The 22,273-nt window shown below is 37.3% G+C and overlaps 1 protein-coding gene across 2 annotated transcripts in view; it reads left to right on the top strand.

The window, feature by feature from the left end:
* The window catches only part of Pros1 (protein S), an 81,746-nt gene that overhangs the window by 29,296 nt on the left and 30,177 nt on the right, over positions 1–22,273 (top strand). For both annotated transcript variants that reach the window (XM_045148137.1, XM_045148138.1), the window contains exons 4-12: positions 2,284–2,370; positions 3,722–3,844; positions 3,943–4,074; positions 6,493–6,618; positions 7,752–7,873; positions 10,059–10,174; positions 13,998–14,187; positions 20,117–20,284; positions 20,960–21,128. In XM_045148137.1, coding sequence (XP_045004072.1) covers positions 2,284–2,370; positions 3,722–3,844; positions 3,943–4,074; positions 6,493–6,618; positions 7,752–7,873; positions 10,059–10,174; positions 13,998–14,187; positions 20,117–20,284; positions 20,960–21,128 — 1,233 coding nt within the window. The remainder of the gene's footprint in view (positions 1–2,283; positions 2,371–3,721; positions 3,845–3,942; positions 4,075–6,492; positions 6,619–7,751; positions 7,874–10,058; positions 10,175–13,997; positions 14,188–20,116; positions 20,285–20,959; positions 21,129–22,273) is intronic.

Here is a 22,273-nt window from a genome sequence, read left to right as displayed (position 1 = left end):
GGAGGATTGCCATGAGTTCAAGGCCACCCTGAGACTATGTAGTGAATTCCAGGTCAGCTTGGGCTAGAGTGAGACCTTACTTCAAAAAATAAAAATAAAGAAAAAAACAAGATTCTTATCCAGAAAGAAGCAACTGCTATAAGCTTATTTTTTTGTTTATTTTTATTTATTTGAGACCGACAGAGAGAGAGCAAGAGGCAGAGAGACAGAGAGAGAATGGACAAGCCAGGGCCTCCAGCCACTGCAAATGAACTCCAGATGCGTGCGCCCCTTGTGCATCTGGCTAACGTGGGTCTTGGGGAATCGAGCCTCAAACCGGGGTCCTTAGGCTTCACAGGCAAGTGTTTAAGAACTAAACCATCTCTCCAGCCCATATAAGCTTATTTTCATGTTTCTGTTGTTTATTGCAATCTTAGTTGTAGATTTTTATTTTTTATTTTTTTGAGGTAGGATCTCACTCTATTGCAGGCTGTCCTGGAATTCACTATGTAGTGTCAGGCTGGCCTTGAACTCACAGTGATTCTCCTACTTCAGCCTCCTGAGTTCTGGGATTAAAGGTGTGTGCCACCATGCCCGGCTTACTTGTAGGTTTTTACTTTTCAGAAAGATAGGCCACCACACCAAATAAAAAGCTAGTTGGAAGAGCTACTGCTGAGGATGAGCCTGAAAACAAAGCACTGAGAAAAGGAAAGTTGATTGAAGGCTGGAAACAAAGCCTCACAAGGTCATCTCTTCTAATGTTGATGGTAAAAAGATGCTGTGGATTCACAAAACAGTGCAACACATGACAGATTCTTATCACAAGTGTGCATATCTAAGGACCTGGGAAGGGAAAATAATAATAATGCAAGCAAAACATTCTTTTGTGGCAGGTATAGAAGGTAATCCAAAGTAGGGCACTGCAGGTAGGGTACAGCTAGAAAACCGAGCTGCCAGTAGAAGTGCGGAGAGATGTAAGTAGCCCATTGGATACCAAGAGTTTGCTAAATTTAGGTTCGATTCTGCAATTTTCAGAGTTGAAAGTTTTGTTAAGCCATTTTCTGGTCTTTCTGTATCTTCTTAACATTTTTCTCAAAGAATTAGAATAAATGTCAGTAAAGCTATGTCTTACAGCTGTGCTGTGCTGGACCTTTTAAGCACGTAAAGGTGCTTGTTGCAAAGCCTGATGTCCTGGATTTGATTTTCCAGTGCCTATATGAAGCCATATGCACAAAGTGGTGGAGTTCATGTGCAGTGGCAGGAGGCTGTGGCATGCCCATACTCACTCTCTCTGTCTTCCTCTTTCTCTCTGTCTCTGTGTCTCTCTTGCTCTCAAATAAATAATATTTAAAAAAATGGTTCTTGCCTATCTTGTTTTAAATGCAAAGGTGTAGAGCTGACATACCCAGAGCTTATAAGCATCCTCAGTTTAATTGAAAAGTTCTGGGCTGGACAGATTTCTCAGTGGTTAGCCACTTGCTTGCAAAACCTGATGGTCTGGGTTCGATGCACCAGTATCCATATAAAGCCAGATGCACAAAGTGGTACATGTGTCTGGCATTCATTTGCAGTGGCAGGAGACCCTGGTGTGCCCATATTCACTCTATTTCTCTCTCTGTTTTTCTTTGTCTCTCTCAAATAAATAAATACAAATATTTTAGAAAAGAAAGGTTCTTCCTTTTTTAAATTTATCCATTTTGACAGAGCAAGTGAGAGACAGAGGGAGAGAGGGAGAGAGAATGGGCATGTGCCAGGGTCTCCAGCCACTGCTAACGAACTCCAGACATGTGCGTCCCATTATGCATCTGGCTTATATGGGTCTTGGAAACTCGAACCTGGATCCGTTGGCCTTGCAGGCAAGCACCTTAACTGCTAAGCTATCTTTCCAACCCAGGTTCTTCCTTTTTTAATTTTTAATATACTTTATTTACATTTATTCATTTATTTATTTGAGAGAGAGAAAGGTGGAGATACTGGGAGCACCAGGGCCTCTAGCCACTGTAAATGAACTCCAGATGCATGTGCCACCTTGTGCATCTGGCTTTATGTGGGTGCTAAGGATGCAAACTTGCATTAGGTTTCATAGGCAAGCACCCGAACCACTAAGCCATCTCTCCAGCCCAAGCAAGTTTTTTTCAAACTCTGACACAAAGAGAGGAGATATGGAAACACTGAAGCTGACTTTTGAGTACTCGCTATTGTGATCCTACAGGCACAGGAATATCCTACCTTTTAGGGTAATTCTGACCATGATTCCATATCAACTGAGTGTGGCTACTCTAAGACTGCATTTTTCATTTTCAGGTTGTCTTGGCTCTTTTCGAGGTGGATTACTCATTACTGCACGTCAGTCAACCAATGCATACATGGACCTCAGGAGCTGTGTCAATGGTAAGCACTTCTGCCATAGACTCCAAACAAGCAAAATAGGACAAAATAATAAATTAACACATAGAATAATAAAATATATAGTAATATTATATTGCATATCATATGTAAGGAGTATTTCAAACTGCACATAAAAGATTTTTTTATTTTTTTGGTTTTTCGAGGTAGGGTCTCACACTAGCCCAGGCTGACCTGGAATTCACTATGTATTCTCAGGGTGGCCTCAAACTCACAGCGATCCTACCTCTGCCTCCTGAGTGGTGAGATTAAAGGCATGCACCACCACGCCGACTGAAAGAATATTTTTCAGTTGTAAATGCTGCTACTTTATATACGGTGAATTCCCCTTCAACGTTTAAGCTGCAGCATTTCCTCATAGTAAGCCCCAATCCACTGCATTCAGAAATTTTACTTCTAACAGCCATCTTGCGGCTGCTGGTGAGTACTCATGTAACAGGACCATATGTTACAACTTATTAGTGGATTAGAGGCGAGCCATGCAGATGCTGTCACTGTGGACTTCAACACGTTTTAAAAATACTATGGGAATCAAATTAGGTTTTGTGCTGTGATGTTTACACAGGGCTTCCTAAGAGGTGAAGCCACACGATCCAAATTGGGTTGGTGGGGGGAGTTGTTCAGTGAATATTTTACATGCAGCACTGGCTGTGTCTGGATACTCATCTCCATTTTCTGTTCATTGATGTAAAACACAGCCAGGATGGCTTTTCTAAACATGTTTATTACTTTATGCATTTTTATATCTTTCTTTTTACTATACCAAAGGATTCAAAATAATAGTTTTGATAACAATTCCCTATTAGCCTCATTTTGATCGTCTTTACTCATATCCAATACATTACTGACTTTTCAAAAATCGTGATTTTATAAACACATTTTTTGAAAAGTTCTAGAATTGTTTAAGGGTTAGTTACACTGGTTGCTTATCAAAAAGTAGAGATTTCCTCTGGCTGATCTACACAGAGGGACTGTCCTGCAAGTGTAATGGTCACATCATGTCTAGTCAGCAGAGATCACAGCTCTCCTGTGCTGCAAGTGCAAAGGTCTCGTCATGTCTAGACAACAGAGATCACAGCTCTCCTGCCCATCCTCCAGCTCTCACATTTCCATGTCTTTCCATGTCTCCTTTTTGACAATGTTCCCTGAACCTTGAAGGGGATGGCATAGATGTCCCACATAAGGCCGAGCACTCAGCAGTCACTTATTTTGAGCACTTTGACCAGGTGTAAGTTTCTGTGTTCAGCGCAGAAGGGCACATCATTTTACTTTACCATGTCAAGCCCTCCCTTTTCTCATCAGAGGTAAACATTAAACAGATGTCTATTTCCTTTAGCCATTCCAGACCAGTGTAACCCTTTGCCATGCAACGAAGATGGATATATGAGCTGCAAAGATGGTCAGGCTGCATTCACCTGCATTTGTAAACCAGGTTGGCAAGGGGAGAAGTGTGAACTTGGTATGTATAATAAAACCACTCATCTTATCTGGATTGGCCACATAGCACATTCCATGGAAGTGTTAGCACTATAAAAATAACTCTCTTTCTGTTTTTAGATATCAATGAATGCAAAGATCCCTCAAATTTAAATGGAGGTTGCAGCCATATTTGTGATAACTCTCCTGGAAGCTATCACTGTTCCTGTAGAAGTGGATTCATCATGCTTTCGAATATGAAAGACTGTAAAGGTAAGTAGAATGGAAGTAGAATAAACATTTATTTACTGTGTGAGAACAAAATTCAGTCCGAGGGGTTTCACTATGAAATTCTTGGCAAACACTCTGGTTAGAACTTTATCTAGCTTGAAGCCTTGTGATGTTATGGTATGCCTTTTAGGCTATAGAATTGATAATAAGAAAATTTTATTTTCTTTCTGTGTGCACACAAGCATGGGTGCATTGTTCAAGAAATAATTTAGGCTGGAGAGATGGCTTAGTGATTAAGGCACTTGCTTACAAAGCCATAGGACCCAGGATCGATTCTCAAGACCCATGTAAGTCAGATGCCAAAGTGGCACATGCATCTGGAGTTCATTTGCAGTGGCTAGAGGCCCTGCCACACCCATTCTCTCTTCTCCCTTCTATCTATCTGCCTCTTTCTTCCCCCTACCTCTCAAACAAATAAATAAAATGTTTTTTAAAAATTTGGTAAGTTGCATGGGGACATTTTCTTGTGCAACTCTATTTCTATTTTAGAAAATTCCTAACTTGAGTTCATATTCAAAGAATGTTCTGCCTCTTACTGCACAGTAGTGTTTTAGCATTATATAGTATCAGAGTTAAGCTTATATAACGCACCACAAAAACCTTTAAAGTACTTAAGTGAGTGTGAGCGGGCTGCATGTGGTACACACTCTCACAGTCACCATCCAATGTGTGGCCATATGTCTTTCTAATCTGTTTGAAGGTTTTAGTTTGGAGATTTAGAGCAATGCTATCATTAGGACTCCAGTTTTAGAAAGCCATATGATCACCATACAAATGATAGTATTCACTCCTATTTTTACACTTAAATACTTGGATAATCTGTCCTGCTAAAGTATTTCAGATTTTAACATGTTTACTTTATCCAATGAATTGATGCATAATTACAAAAAGCTCTTAAAAATATTGCTAAGGATATAGCTCATTGCTGGAGCACTTAACTAGCATGTCATGGATTCAACCCCAGTGAAACACACACACACGCACACACACTCACACACCCCAAGAATGTTTTTAATAACCAGAACATATGTTCTTATAGTCTTCATTTACATAACACTTTACCCATTAAATTTAAATAATAGAGTACAGATCTTTTAGAAAAAAATATATAAAACAATTACAGTGGGACTTTTGCCAATATGTGGATATACTTTATATCCAGTTGCCAGTAATTGCTTAAATATGAAAGAATAAAACTTTTTCCTGGGCATTAGATGTCAGTGTAGAGTCATATAATCAATGAGCTGTACCAAAATTCACATGATTTATATATCTCCCTAAAGTACAGCCTAAAACCAAATAATTTTAGTTTTCTGTTCTTCCTTTCTTTGAAAGTATGAATTCATAGGTCATTTTACTACTTACATTTAAAAAACCATTTGATGATTCATAGTAAGTTATTAGAAATAATATAGACAATCACAGGTACTATTGACTTGGTTTTCCTCATTGATAACATTTTATGTAATTATTGTACAGTCAGAACATTGACACTGATATAGTTAAGATATTAAAAAAATGCCTTACTACAAGAGATGGATTCTGTTATTTTTGTGAAAGTTATTTTATATGAAGAGATGTCTGAATTTTCAGTTCTTTGTATGTGGAAAAAAGACATTGTTAACTTTTCAGTATCAAAAATATGTATTTTTAATTTCAATTTTGTCTTTTTCTAGAGGATGCAGATGAAAAAGTTCATTAATAATTGTGCTTCTATTTAAACATTTCATTTGTTTTATTTTCCTTATAAGTGCTTGTCTGGTAAATACTTGTGATCAATGCTGTACCTCCTACTCTATGGTATAATACAATAAGTGCATTGGAAATTTCTGGAATATTAATCCAGCACTAAAACATCTTGTAACTGCTATAATTTTATAAAAACATTGAGGCCTAGTCCCATTTTAAGTGTTAATCACTATTGAATATTTCAGGCAAAAGTAAGAGTGAACAGCTAATGTATATACTTCCAAAAACCAGATAAAAGAGATGAGTACTCTTATTTGTTAAATATTTACGATAAGAAATAAATCTATCTTTAAACCAAATTTCAGAAATATGAATTTAGAAGTACATTTTTTGACAAAAATTAAGACTATGGTTGAATGTCTTCATTTGTGTTTTCATACTTTAATCTATAAGGTAAAAAATTATATCTCTATACTTTTACATAACTGGAAAAGAACAGCATTGAGGTCCCTATGCATTTATAGAAAAAAAATATATTTAGGGAACTAAAACGAGTTGATAAATTTGTCATTTTTGTTCAAAGGCTACACTGTTGTCTCAGTATGTACATATTATATATGCATAATAGGGCCCAGGGAACTCAAATAAGTGGTTCTTTGCTATTGACTTCTGGTGTTATGAATTTTTTTATCATGTTGGTTTTATTTATAGATGTGAATGAATGCTCTATGAAGCCAAGTGTTTGTGGCACAGCTGTGTGCAAGAATATCCCAGGAGACTTTGAATGCCTATGTCCTGAAGGCTACAGATATGATCCCAAGTCACAGACTTGTGAAGGTAGAAGGATGGTGGAATGAGTTGATATTTGATAACTAATTATTTTTTGTTGACATCAGCAATAAGTTTGATAATCCATGATTTAGCTTGGTCAATTTTGTGATTACAGGTTTCCTATCAGAATGATAGTAATAAGGAGACACATGGTCTTTAGGGCTCATATTATACAGTCTACTTGACCCTTTAAACTTTATATAAACTGGAAACCTTCATTTCTTTAAAAATCAAGATGAACATATTTTCATAGCCCTTAAATAACATTAAAAGATTAAAAGAACTTAAACTGGGAATGTAATTATTTGCCTTTAATCTCAGCAATCAAGAGGCTGAGGTAGGAGAATCACTTTTCAAGACCAGCCTTGGGCTACAGAGTAAGTTCCAGATTAGCCTCGGCTAGAGTGAGACCCTACTTCTTATAGCAACTACTGTGGGAAACTCTAAGAATCTGAATATTTATAATTAGCTAAATTTTATCGCCTATGTTGTAGCTCTATTCAATAAATGACATATTTTTAAATAGATTTATATATGATTATGTATTAGATTTTCATCCTAAGTTACATTGTTTTTCTTTACCTCCCATCTTTAAAAATTTTTGTTTGTTTGTTTTTCCAAGTAGGGTCTCGCTGCATGTAGCCCCAGCCTGACCTGGAATTCACTATGTAATCTCAGGGTGGCCCTGAACTCACAGCGATACTCCTACCTCTGCTTCTTGAGTATTGGGATTAAAGGCATACACCACCTCGCCCATCACATCACACCTTTTTGATGAATTAATAGACTTACTAACTCTGGGGGTGGATTTTAAAGTATCTTGTGAGTACTTATGAATTTGGGACTTTAGAATATTATAGGGTGCATCCACTGAAAATGTCAAGGGTTCTATGTAGCCCTGAAATAGAGTTTGGCTTTTTCTTATTACTGCAAAGTGTCAATAATGATTTTATTTCAAAATACAAAGTTGTTGTTTCAAGCATATAAATAAATAAAAGTTGTGCTTGCAACTCATTTAAATTTTCAGGCCAAGTATTTAAACGGGGTATCACAAGAATCTCTTTTCTTAAGGATCTACTCCTATGCCTATTGGATTGAACATTTCGGAACTATACAGGTTTACGCTCTTTTTAACCCAGATGTGGACGAATGTTCTGAAAACATATGTGCTCAACTTTGTGTCAATTTCCCTGGAGGCTACTCTTGTTATTGTGATGGAAAGAAAGGATTCAAACTTTCCCAAGATGAGAGGAGTTGTGAGGTAAACATTTTAAAACACAAAACTTCTTACCTCTTTTCTGAATGAGACATCCAGGTGTTACTGTGCAGTGACCTCCACCTTCCCCATGATCTCCATTGAAATAACTCTGAAGCCGCACACACAGCGTAGTATAGAAGACATGCAGATTTCATAATAATGTATAGTAGGCTGTCCACACTGGATATGAGTGAATCATGGTTCAAGGAACCATTGAGGAGCAGAACACTCTTGAGGGTTATGGTCAGAGACCATTGTTCTGAATTACACTTCATACAAGTTTTATGCTATTTCTAAAGTCTCTGGAGTAGACAGTTTCCCAGAGGGCATTGTCCTGTCCAGATAATTGACAGTCACATTTAGAGGGAGTTACAGGAAGAGATAAAGTATATACATCTTTGCTCTTCATCAAATAGCCTGCTAGATTGTAATTTTACTAGGTCTAGGGCTCCTGGCGACAGGTTTAGATAGTGATCAAGCAAATGACCTCTCAGATACTACATTCCCTCCTGGGGCTAGAGACAGGACTCAAGTCCCATTCCTATGACCACTAATTAGAATCCTACATTTCTAGTTCTTGGTTGTACAACTGCTGATTATGAAGGAGGAGTCCATTGCCAATGTTCTCTAATCCTGCTGTCTAACAAGCTGTCTAAATAGGTACTTATTATGCAATGTAGATATAAATTACAATTTACTGATTATTGTCATGTGAGTTGTAATTATTGGGGAAATTTTGTGCCTGATATGTACCACATATCAGTACCACAGTTTAGGAAATACATGCACAGTCTTCATACTATAAATTTGCATAAGAATATAAGAAAATCTGAGATTAATATTCCTCTTTTTGAAAAAGTATGTTACCTATGAACTTGAATAAAAACATTTTCCAATGCCTTACAGTATTATATTCTCACAAATATGATCATGGTTTGTACTTACTTTCTCATGGAAACAATTTTGTCCTAATAGAATTTAGTGGAGCTTGGTATATAAAAATTCAGGACCAATTTTGTTTATCCATTGTTGTCTAGCATGCTTTTCATCACTCAGATTTGAAGTATATTTGACCCAAGAATTCAGTGCTATACGTACATAGGTTTTAGTTTTTCCTTCATTTGAATAAACAAGTCAGTACCTATCCCCTCCCCTTGAAAACAGTAAGGATTGCATGTTAGTGACCCTTTCTGCGGGTATCTTATTTTTAAATATGGAAAAGTCATTTTATGATTACATATCATTATAAAGCAGACTCTTTAACATTTATAACTGATTTAGATGCACACACACGCACACACACACACACACACACACACACACACACACACACACCTCCAAGGTAAATCTGTATATGTCATGAAAAATGTAACATTTGGTATTATGATACTTCCTTGGTTAAGAAAGTCAAGGTTAGTAGGCATAGATAATAATTATAGGCTCTTCAATTGAAAGCCCATGCTGTGAGAATATTTTGTTTGTGATTTTGTAATTTAACCTTTACTGTTTCAGTCTTTTCTATAATCAGATTACCATCTGTCTTGGAATCATTTTATTAAAGTTCCAAGAGGAAATGAAATGTTTTCTTTTCTGATGCTATCTGTATCTAATACTGTACACTGTTCACCTCAAAATGTCCTTATATTTACCCAATAACTTACCCCTAGATAACCTATTTTAATGTTTGTTTTCATTATTAAGAAACAAATACTTGATAAGAAGAGATTATGTTACTGTAAAGCATTTCCATGTCAATTTATTGGAGACTGAGATGATATCTTCAGCTTATTCCCTCCAGGGTTTTCATTATTTCTTTTCACATCTGTATAGCATATTCTTACAAAACTTTTGCTTAATAGTTAAATAATTTTCAGATATGATTAATGGAAATCATTATACCTGACAGTTTACTAAAGACATGGTATTTAAAGAAAAGCATTGTATATTGTTGTTTGCATGGGAAATATTAAAGATGAAAATCTAAAGCCATACACATTGAATAGGACTTTAAAACACACATATTCCTGGAGATTTTTTATATGGATTATTTAAAGACGTAAAAGATATGCTTTAGTATTTGTAAAGATATTCTCATTTTAGTGAGCCATGAAGGAAACTTTAGGAACTAGTGTTACAAACTTGACACAAATGCCAAGCAATAGCTTATGGATTTTGTGTTTCTTTCCAGGTTATTCCAGTGTGCCTTTCCTTGAATCTTGACAAAAATTATGAATTACTTTACTTGGCAGAGCAATTTGCAGGTGTTGTTTTATATTTAAATTTTCGTTTGCCATATATCACCAGGTAAGAAACCAATGCCAATGAGAATTTCTAGAGGGTTAAAAGGCAAGGACGGAAGAATCTTGCTTGACCATGACTGAGAGGAATAGAATTGCATTGTCCATCGGATAACAGGCACATTATCATTCACATGATTTGGGGCGCCCTAAAGTGAACTTTGTACTTTCATACATGTAATTTTCATACTAGACAATTTTCAGATTATTCTAGGCTATCCTTCCCAGTGACTATTTTGTTTCTTTCTCATTATTCTCCACTTTTTAAAAAAGAATAGATATTTAAGGAGAAACTATAAAAGTAGGTTTCATGCATTTAAATGTAAATTTTTTATTGTTATTTTTACACATTATAAAAACTAAGTAATGATAAATTTACTTTAGATAATCATACTCAAAACTAATAAGGAAGCTGGGCATGGTGGTACTGGCCTATAATCCCAGCACTTGCGAGGCAGAGCTAGGAGGATCACTGTAAATTAGAGGTCAGTCTGGAAATACAGTACGAGTTCCAGGTCAGCCTGGGCTAGAGTGAGACCCTACCTTGAACAAAGAATTCAAAGCTAGTAAGGAAAATTAACAAGTGATATTTTAAGGAAATGGTTACTTAATCCTACAACCTGAAAATGTTATCTGTTCTTCTAGTTAGCTTTGGGGTAATGTAATTCTCTGTGTGTTTTATTCATAATTCTTCTGTCAAATTTTTTCTCAGAACAAGCATACTTAAAGCTAAAAGAAATAAATGAGAATTTTGTTGTAATAATGAGAAGGAAATTTATTTGAAGCTAATTTAGTGACTGAATTTTAAAATCTACTAGTTGCCAGACATAGTGGTACACACTTTTAATCCTAGCACTCAGGAGGCTGAGGTAGCACGATCTCTGAGGGTTCAAGAGGTGTTCCAGATCTGTCTATGCTATAGTGAAACTCAACCCAGAAAAAAATGCTAACATAAAATACATTAGATATAGTAATTAAATCATCACATATGTTTAGAATTAAGTTTAACCTAATTCATAGAAGTCTTATTATGAAAGAGCATATAAAGTTATTCTAAGATTCACTTAAGTAACTGTTCTTTCACACTTTGCTTTCCTCAGTATCTGATTTTCACCATGAACATCTCAGAGCAAATGTTATCTTCTAGTGAGTTAGATTAGATTCAATCCTTTCCTGCAATTAGAATCATGAGAATGAGAGAGAAAAATGTTAATTATGGTATATCTTCACATACTCTCAGTATTATCTATTCTTTGCAATAATTCATATTAACTTGATAGCTACCATTAGATCAGAACTGGCCAAATAACAACTTTTCTTTTTTAAAATACTTTTATTTTTATTTATTTATTTGGCAGAGAGAAAGAGGGAGAGAGAAAGAGAGAGAAGGAGAGAGGATGGGCACATCAGGGCCTCCAGTTAATGCAAATGAACTCCAGACACATGTGCCACTTTGTGCATCTGGCTAATGTGGGTCTTGGGGAATCGAACCCGGGTCCTTTGGCTTTGCAGGCAAATGCCTTAACTGCTAAGCCATCCCTCCAGCCCGACTTTTCTAATATTTTTATCTTCTTTATTATGTATTAAGTCTATACTTTTAAAAAGTATATGAATAGAAATATACACATTAAGTTTACAGCTTTATTAATATTTATAGTGTGTTTTATGTTTTAAGCAAATTCCTTCATCTCTGTTTTCTATAATCAATTACTTCCTCTATCCAAATGCTAACAAATTCTGTCTCTTTTCAACTCCACAATTCTTTTCAAGCAGGATAAATTGTTCCCCAATGTAGTGAGTTAGTATGCTGATGATGTATTCCAGAGACAAAATATGCACAACATGACTCTTTGAAATAACATTTTAGCATTCTTTTACCAAGAAAAGGAAATGATCTCCATAATAGGATCAACTTCTGGAAAGTCCTGACCAGATACAGATTTGTTTTTTGGCACGATAATCTGTGCTTCACGGCAGTGAAAGCTCAGATAAAGACAAGGAAGGGTGGCAGTCCTTACTCCAAGGAAAATGATCCTTTTTCTTTTTAAGTGGAAACCTGGATCCGAACATTCCTACTGAACCATTATCCATCAGTATAGCTCACATTTTACCTCTCCTAATGTTTACTTGTAATTTTAAAGATAAAGTTATTCTGTCCTTTTTTTCTTTGTTCCCTTTGGAGAAGTCTGTGTCCCATTCATATACTCACTCTGTAACCATTAGTGTCATATAATGGCATATGGATGGGAGATTCTTTCTTGACTCATTCATAGTGGTCCTAAGTCCTTTAGGTTAAATACTTTTATTATCTCACATAACTAATAGCTACACAACTATTTTTTATTTTCTATGATTGTTTTTGCTTTTAAATCATTTTGATGAACTGATGTCTTCGGGATTAATTTTTTTCTCTATTAGTGATAATTTCCACAATTATAGACAATAAATCATGATAACCTCCCCCCCCCCCACACACTTTCCCCGTCACAACTCCACTCTCCATCATAATTCCCTCCTCTAAGGGATTTTAATGCTGCTTTTCACAGAAGTATTCTAAGAAAACAAAAATCAACATATTACTTTAAGCCCACCATCTCTAACTTCTATGCTTATATATATATTCAGAGTCTTCATAGCAACAGGAACTGCCAGTGTGAAGATATCCCCAAACACATGCCTGACGTATTGTTGAGCTAGCCATCCATGTATTCTGCTGCAGTGTTTCATTCTCTTAGAGTTTCTTGACAACTTTTCAAATCAAGCAAACAAGTACAAGATGTTAGCTCCTCTCGCTTTCTTTCAGCATGAACATGAATTCCAACCATTTTACTGATGAACTTGAGGATCATTTTATTTTATTTTTTTCATTTTTTTGAGGTAGGGTTTCACTCTAGCCCAGGCTGACCTGGAATTCACTATGTAGTCTCAGGATGGCCTCAAATTCACAGCAATTCACTAACCTCTGCCTCCTGAGGGCTGGGATTAAAGGCGGGTCCCACCGTGCCCGGCAAAGGACCATTTTAGTCTTGAAGATAGTGAGCAACACTGTGGCATGATCCTTATGTTAAGCAAAGACTCACAGAATGTGTCCCACACAAACTTGGGGTGCAAAATGAGGTGCTTAGGGTCCGCTGCCATGCCTCTACTTAAGCTCAACCCTGGTCACCTTGTGGCCCTGGTTGGGGCCCACTGTCCTTAGGAAATACCGAACCATGACTGCAGCTTTTCAATAGTTGATGCCCAATTTCTTGGACTTTTCCATTTTGTTACACATGAAGGTTGAATTGTATTTGTAGTCTATATTTGGAGACTATCTTGTAGAGTTCTGTGAATGATCTTGTTCTGACCTGTGTGAAATCAAAGGGAAAATATGTCTTCAGATGGATAACTAATCATGCTGTTGTAACATCTTACTAATAGCTTATGGATGTAGTAAACATACATGTCTCTTAAAGTCAGTTTATAGTGTATAAAAAAGTTTTCAGCATATATTAGGCATATTATGCCTAATATCTATACATGTGTATTCATTCCAATATCTGAAAAATGCCTTTAAAGCAGACACCTAAAACAAAAAAAATTACAAAAGCACCTATTTATTGACAAAAGTCCCTCCAAGAGTAAGAAAATGTGACAAGAAAATTTTGAACATACATGGAGCCAGAGATAACCCATTAAAAAGTTAATTCTGCTCTTCTTTTTAGAATCCCGTGGAAAGAAATAGTTGACTCTTTCAGCATATTACTGTTTGCCAGGCCAAAACAAAAAGGGAAATACATTTAGCCTTTTATATTCCTCATTAGCAGGATCTCTCTTTTCCCATTGTTTAGATTTTCGGCCGTTTTTGATTTCCGGACATATGATTCAGAAGGCATCATACTGTATGCTGCATCCCTTGATTACTCAGCATGGCTCCTGATTGCACTTCGTGATGGGAAGATTGAGGTTCAGTTTAAGAATGAGTATGCCACCCAAATCACAACTGGAGGCAATCTGATTAACAACGGCCTGTGGCACATGGTATGTTTAAAAGATCTCCCTACTCGGATGTAGTTTATATAAAATCATTATATTTTCTTATAGTAACTTCAAACCAAAATGGATTGGGTTATCTAATGTTAATGAAGTACATTCTGCACACTGAAAGTTTCTACAACAGCCTAAGAAATTATATTTTCACTTAATATATTTATGATTTCCTAAATCTTAATCAAAATTGTTCCTGGTTGTTTACTTGAAGAGCCTTCCCTTTAGCATTCTCCCTTCTTAGCGGCTGGGCTTGGGGGAGGATCAGTGTCTCTCCTGAATGTCAGTAGACGTATGAGCTAATGTAAAGCCACCATTGACCAAGGAAAACTATCCTCAATTATCTTGAATATTCTTAAAGTAAGAAAAATGCACTTGGTAGTAACATCAAAAGTTAATTCAATTCAAAGTGAAAGCATATAGGTAAGTAATCAATTTTGTACAAACAGTATCTACTTAGAATATGTCAAGCAGTGTGCTTAAAAGCAACATTTTAATATCATCCTATAAATTGCCTTTATATTAATAATTGGGATCATCTCTTTAGTGAACTGGATCAAAACTGGGATTTTTCTTGAAGAAAAGCCTCCTTGTGTGCTGGTAATGGGGAAAAGTACAGTAGAGTCATTGCTGCTGTCAGCATCAGATGACTAAGCAAAAAGTCACTCACCTTAGAGTATGGTGCCCAGCAGAGTCACAGTACCTGTGGGAATTGCTGCAATTCAGTGATAAGAAGCCAAGTGAAGTCGCCCATCACTCAACTATTTCATTCCTTCATGTACCCACTCAGGCACTCATTCTTTTTTTCTTTTCTCTCTCTCTCTCTCTTTTTTTTTTGAGATAGAGTCTCACTTTAGCTCAGGCTGACCTGGAATTTACTATGTAGTCTCAGGGTGGCCTTGAACTCATGGCAATCCTCCTACCTCTGCTTCCCAAGTGCTGGGATTAAAGGCGTGCACCACAATGCCTGGCTAAGCACTCATTGTTTTAATACCCTTCTACTGAGGGTTTTTAAAGTGCCAAATTCCTGAGTGCAAGGTGCTAGAACCATAGCAAGACATTTTCCTTGCTCTTGAGCTTAATACTTCACCACTCAATAGCAGAGGCCACTCTAAGAACTAGTACAATGCATCATGGGATGCTACAGTAGTGGTAAGATCAAAATTCAGCTGGTCACAAATGTGGCTCACTTTGAGACCAATTTGTCCTTGGCTGGCAAGGTATTTAGACTCCTGTCAATTAACTGTCTACACAAGAACAAGCATTAAATTAATCTATAGATAGAATATTTGATAACATCTGTTTTATTAATTTTAAATATTAAACATATTATATATGCTTTACATATTAAAGTATAGAACCTAAAATTGTCATGTAATTCATTAAGAACAGCATAGGCTGTATAATTATTAGATAATTAGCTGGCTAACAACTTGACATTTTTTCTGTTTTGTAAGTAGTTCTATCTCATATTTTGTATTATTCTAATATCAGTGGGGAATCTTTGATTGTATCAAGTTTCATTTATCAAGATGGCTATTGCTATTGGACAGTGTATGGACTAGTCCTTATTCTGGGTGGTAAGGATACAAGGGTGAATGAAAGTCATTGCTCATATGAAGCTTGCATCCTTGTGGTGAGGGATAAACAGCAGATCAATGCCAGCTACTAATGCCAGGAGGAAAAAGAAAAGCAAGACAAAGTCTGGAAATAGAGTGATGCTGAGTGTACATAAGGAAGCAGGTGTGCATGAAAAAATCAGGAGAGGCATCTCTGCTGAGATTAGAACTGGGCAGAGGTTTGAGGGAACAAGTCCTGAGAAATATGGGAGGGATTATACATGGATTCTGTGCAATATGAACATCAAGTATGGAGTCTCAGCAGGGAGAGTACGTGGTGTATTTGACGAACAGAACAAAGATTAGTATAGAGACAGTGGAATGAGAGGCAGGAATAGTTGGAAAATGAAGTCAGCCATGTGGGATAAAATATGGTCACCTGGGAGGGCTCTGGAGACCATGGCGAAGAGTTGGATGATGCTAAGTGGAAGGACCTTGGATAGTTTTGAAAAGTGGCAGGGTCTCATTTACATTTTCAAAGATTATTTTGATCAGAACCTGATGGCTCTGTGGAAAGTAGTTGGTGGAGAAAGGAGCAGAACAGAAAGGGGGTTGGGTAAGCCTTGCAGAGCCCAGTGCAGAGAGAACTGCAGCTTGCGCTGGAGTGCTGACAATGGGGATGGGGGAAGTCGACTCATTTTGGATATAGTTTTTAAAGTTAAACCATCAATTCAATGTCTGAAATGCTCAGCAGAAAGAAGCAATTCAATGTAATGTTTGTCTTTATGCTTTTAAACTTTATTTCATGTAATATCTGAGTATATGTGTGTTTACATATAAAATACATTAGTGCTCTTTTGCTATCATGTAGTGAAATAAACCTCAATAATGTAAGCTATCTTTATACATATGTAATTGAAACCAATATAATATTCTACTATATAAACAAATAAGGGAAGGTAATTTATAAAAATAATGTGTATACAAATACTCAAGTACAACTATAATACCTGTCAAACTTGCTTTTTTACATATAGAGTAATGTAAACTCTCTTTACACATACATAATAAAAACAAATATAATGCTCTTGTGAAATAAAAAAAGGGAGGGTAATTTGTAGAAAAATAGTATTTCAATATGTAAATATTCAAATTCAAATATAATACTTACCAAATCTTGCACTGTGGTATTGTATTAGCACTAAACTATTATCAGGGCATAATAGTATTGCTGTCAGTAACACTGATTTTCCACATTGGTGAGAAACTCTTGATAAGATCTGAAACAAAACAAACATCACTCTTACCTTGGTTCATAAAATCATCACATTATTTTCTTCCTTCCTCCCTTCCTTTTCCTTCTTTCTTCTTTTTCTTTCTTTGCAAAGTAGGATCCCACTTCAGCCCAGGCTGAGGTTGACCTGGAACTCACTCTGTAGTCCCAGGCTGGCATGGAACTCACAGTGATCATCTACTTCCAGAATGCTGGGATTAAATGTATGTGTGATCATGCCCAGCTTTATATAATCATCATGTTCTTGAAGAAAAAAATAATGTATGCTAAAACATCACAAGTGCTTTATATTTATCTATACACAAGTTCAGATTGTAACAAGACTGCAGACTTCCTACGTAACTTTCTAAATGGAGTGTTCAGTGGGGGAGCTGGATATTCTATTATTTATTTCCCTTTATTATTCTGTATATTATAGAGGATCTAGTATCTTGCCATGCTCATACCCATTGTGACAAGTGAAAATGCTCCTCACACCCAACTTTTCAGAATACTGCTCACCAAGTCAGAACATTGCTATCTGGCTGTCATAAGGACAAAGGGTGGACCAATTTCATGACTCTCATTGTTACTAAATTTGCTTTAGTTCTGCCTATGGTCAGCCTGTGTGATGATGAGGAAGTTCAGAGTTTGCATCATCTGTCCTTCCTTTGCAAACCACTTTGAAAAGGCCCAGACTGTTTTCAAAATTAGAAAATCTTGATTTGATTTTCTTTTATTTTTTTTTTCCTTTTGTTGTTGGTTTTTTTTTTTTTTTTTTTTGGTTTTTGGAGGTAGGGTCTCACTCTAGCCCAAGCTGACTTGGAATTCACTATGTAGTTTCAGGGTGGCCTTGAACTCATGGCGATCCTCCTACCTCTGCCTCCCAAGTGCTGGGATTAAAGGCTTGCACCACCACGCCCGGCCCAAACTGCTCCACTCTTGAGAGTCAGTCCTGGCAGCTCGTTTTTCCACCAATAGAAACTTCCAGCTTTGCCTCAGAGTGGTCTCCGTGGTCCTTGGTCACTTCTGAACCTCACATGTGGTGCTTGACTTAGACAGGAAGGCTTCTGATTGCTTTCTAAGGTGGCCACAACTCCTTTTCTCTGACTGGACCTCTGAGCTGCCATTAGACCCTCTGAAAGCCTCAGACCATCTCTGCCTGATACACGCTCTCACACCCACCACGATTCCTGCCTCACTGTTCTTTTTCTTGGTCATCTCCACCCTCCTTCTCGGCAAGTGTCCCTCTCTCTTGGATTAGCCTACTGGCTGTTCAGCCCTCCTCTTGGAAACCTGGCCTGCATGCCAGGCTACAGCTCTCAGCCACTAGGACCCAACCCCAGGTCTCCAGAAAGATGCACTTCAGATACCTCGGGTGTCCTCGGGACTCTCTCTCTCTCTCTCTCTCTCTCTCTCTCTCTCCCCTCCCCCCTCTGGTCTACCATACCTTAAGGGGCACCTTTTGGTTCAGTTGCACTATCTTGGGACACCTACATCCCTCCCTCCTCTTCCTCTCCCTCCTGAGCTCTCATCTTCTCCTGCCAGCAGCTTTTGCCATCAGGAGCACATGTTATGCCCAGTTCTCGGCACCCCCAGTGACCACCAAGGAGAGGAAAACAAGTATGCAAGGACAAGGAGCTTTAATTCGGGCTCTTGGAACCAATGCAGTGGTTCCATACAAGAGCCCTTTTGTTATTTTTTGAGATAGGGTTTTGCTCTAGCCCAGGCTAGCCTGGAATTCACTATGTAATCTCAGGGTGGCCTTGAACTCACAGCAATCCTTTTACCTCTGCCTCCCAAGTGCTGGGATTAAAGGTGTGCACCACTATGCCCAGTTTAATTTTATTTATTTCTGGTTTTTGTTTTTTGTTTTTTTTTTTTGGTTTTTCAAGATAAGGTCTCACTCTGGTCCAGGCTGGCCTGGAATTCACTATGAAGTCTCAGGGTGGCCTTGAACTCTCGGCGATCTTCCTACCTCAGCCTCCCGAGTGCTGGGATTAAAGGCATGTGCCACCACACCTGGCTTAATTTTATTTCTTAAAAAAAAAATAGTTTCATTACAACACAAAGCAGACTTAAAACACACTCACCACAGCTCACGGAATTTTGCTGATGGGGGTGGGTGGAAAGATTGTAAAGGCCACAGAGTGCAAGGGAATGTCCAGAGGCACTGCCCCTCCCCTTATGATGGCTGATGATGCTCTCACATCTCATAAGCCACAATCCCAGGGGGAATATCAGCAAACCCGGAGGAGGGAAATGATACTAACACATGTACTGTACTAGCACATGATGGGTCTATACAAACTGTCTACTTAATATAAATAAATAAATTACAAAATACTGTATTTATTTATTTGACACACACACACACACACACAGAGAGAGAGAGAGAGAGAGAGAGAGAGAGAGAGAGAGAGAGAGAGAGAGAGAGAGAGTGTGTATGGGTGCTCCAGGGCCTCCTGCCACTGCAAACAAACTCCAGATACACATGTCACTTTCTGCATTGGGCCTTACATGAGTACTAAGGATTCAAACCCAGGCTGTCAAGCTTTGCAAGCAAGTCCCTGTAACTATTGAACCATCTCTCTAGCCCTCAATTTAATTTTAAATTTGTACTTTTAAAAAATATATTTTTAGATTTTGAAAAAAATACCTTTTGGGTATGTTAAACAGAACACAGGACAGTACTGATTTCTCTTCATTTTTATGAAAAAAGCAACTCATTATTGATCCCAAATGTGTTTCCTCAGGTAGCGTGGCTCACTTTTCTTTATGATGATTTGAATTTTATGATATACTGGGATGAAAAGATATATATTATAAATGATTGTTGAAGCTTAGGAATATTGATTTTTAAGTTTAAAATAAGATGTACTTTTAATTTATGATCAAGTATTATCACCTTAAGATGTATTTTTATCACATTTAACACAGCTTGGCTCTCCAAATGGGTTTGAACAAATTAGCAATTTCATTAAAGTTATTATAGAAAATGACTTAATGGAACAGAAGACTTTTCAATCTATTGTCTACAATGACAAAAGTATTGCTTGGTTATTTGATTTTTTTTTTCTTTTAACTATAGGTGTCTGTGGAAGAATTAGAAGATCGTGTTAGCATTAAAATAGCTAATGAAGCTGTGATGAATATAAATAAACTTGGGAGCCTTTTCAAACCTACAGACGGATTTCTGGAAACCAAAGTGTATATTGCAGGATTACCCCGGAAAGTGGAAAATGCTCTCATTAGACGGGTAAAGATCCAAGGTTATGTCATTCATCTTGGGCAAAGTCCTTTTTGTCCATCAGAGGTTTAAAGATGTGTTAACATGTGAGACAAAAGAAATCATTTTGTTAAACATACCATGTGTGACAGTTTGTTTTGAATACAGACAAATAACCACAGCCCCTTGAATTATAAGCCTGTAAGAAAAACGACTGTTGTGTATTTGTGCCCATTATAATCTCCAGAAATACTCATGGAGAAGTGAGTTTTTAAATTCCTGATGTTAGTTCAGTGTTAACATCATAATAGCTCCGGCTTCACTGTTGTTATAGTTACCTCCTCATTGCTGGGTAAAGCACCCAACCAAAAGCAGCTTGGAGCCCAAAGCCACCCCCAGGGGCACAAATGGAACCTACTGCTGGGTCTGGATGACATAGAAGAGGTAGATGGGACGTGCAATGCTCAAAGTTACCCAGGTTCCACTAGAGGCCTGCAGTGGCATACACTCAGTTTACTGAAAAGAACTATCCATGTGAAAGAAGGAAAAAAAAATACATGAATTCGAAATATTTAAACTGTTTCAAATGCCATTAAAGAAAGGCTTTTCCATCCAAATGTAACCTCTACCTAGCATCAGCTAAGCTATTTGTCAGTCCTATCTGCCTGGCTAATGCATTCTTTGAACTGCCTCTTCACTGGTTAGATCAACCCTCGTCTGGATGGATGTATCCGAGGCTGGAATTTGATGAATCAAGGGGCTTTAGGTGCAAAGGAAATTATCCGAGCAAAACAAAATAAGCATTGTCTTATCTCCGTGGAGAAAGGTTCCTACTATCCTGGCTCTGGAGTTGCTCAGTTTAACATAGATTATAGTAAGTGGTTTCCTATGTCATTTCTCTTTTCTCGTTAATGATCAAATTTCTACATCTACAAACATCAGTCACTCATTAGAAAGTACTACTCTCTAATATGATGGGCATTGTTTTATTTGTACTGTTATATATTTATGAAAATTATCTGGTATAGTGGAAATAATATAGGATGTTGAACATGTTTATTATGATTTAAAGTTCATTAGCACATAGCATGATTCATATGGGATCAATTCAATTGAGCTATTTTATTTATTCATTTTAAAAATATTTATTTGTGTGTATGCATAGATACACCAGCATCTCTTGCCACACTGCCAAATGTTTTGAGTCTGGCTTTATGTGGGTACTAGAGAACTGAATCCAGCCAACAGGATTTGCAAACAAGTACCTTCAATCCCCTAGCCATCTCCTCAGTCCCTCAATTGAACTATTTCAAAGTTCACTGAGCTTGCAGTCATTAATGACTAATTAATGCATACAAAGTCTGGATATTCATTCTTGTCAGTCCTTTGATCCTTTGTTAAAATTTCTACCTCTTGATGAATTGCCTCCACATTTATATATGTTCTGTGTTTGCCTTTCTGAACCTTTCAACATAGTCATCATAATGATTTTATATTCTCCCTTGAGTAGTTCTCACATCTGTCTCATATGTAAGTTTGGTCATGCTGACCTGCCTCCAGACTAATGTTTCCCTTTGCCCTTGTGTAGCTTATAATGTTTTGGTTCAGAGGTGGAGATGTTACAAAGGACAGTAGAGTTTGAGACACAGGAATACAGTTTGTGTCTGGAAATGAGATCCCTGTTCTTCCCTTAAGCTCTACTGGCAGGAGTGTGAAGGTGGGTCTTGTAAGGAATTGATCCAGTCAGTTGAATGACACTTTGAGGACTTTTTTGTTTTGTTTTGGTTTGTTTTTTTCAAGGTAGGGTCTCACTCTAGTCCAGGCTGACCTGGAATTCACTCAGTAGTCTCAGGGTGGCTTTGAAATCATGGTGATCCTCCTACCTCTGCCACCCCCAAGTGCTGGGATTAAAGGCGTGCACCACCATGCCACACTTCTTTTTTTTTTTTTTTTAAATATGGAGCAAGGCTTTTCATAAATAGCACGACTCCCTGGATTCCTTCTCCCTGTGAGACCTTT

Source organism: Jaculus jaculus, chromosome 4 (genome assembly GCF_020740685.1).
Source record: "Jaculus jaculus isolate mJacJac1 chromosome 4, mJacJac1.mat.Y.cur, whole genome shotgun sequence".
Lineage (NCBI taxonomy): Eukaryota > Metazoa > Chordata > Mammalia > Rodentia > Dipodidae > Jaculus > Jaculus jaculus.
Note: the sequence above shows the minus strand (reverse complement) of the source record. Positions and strands in the feature narration are given on the sequence as shown.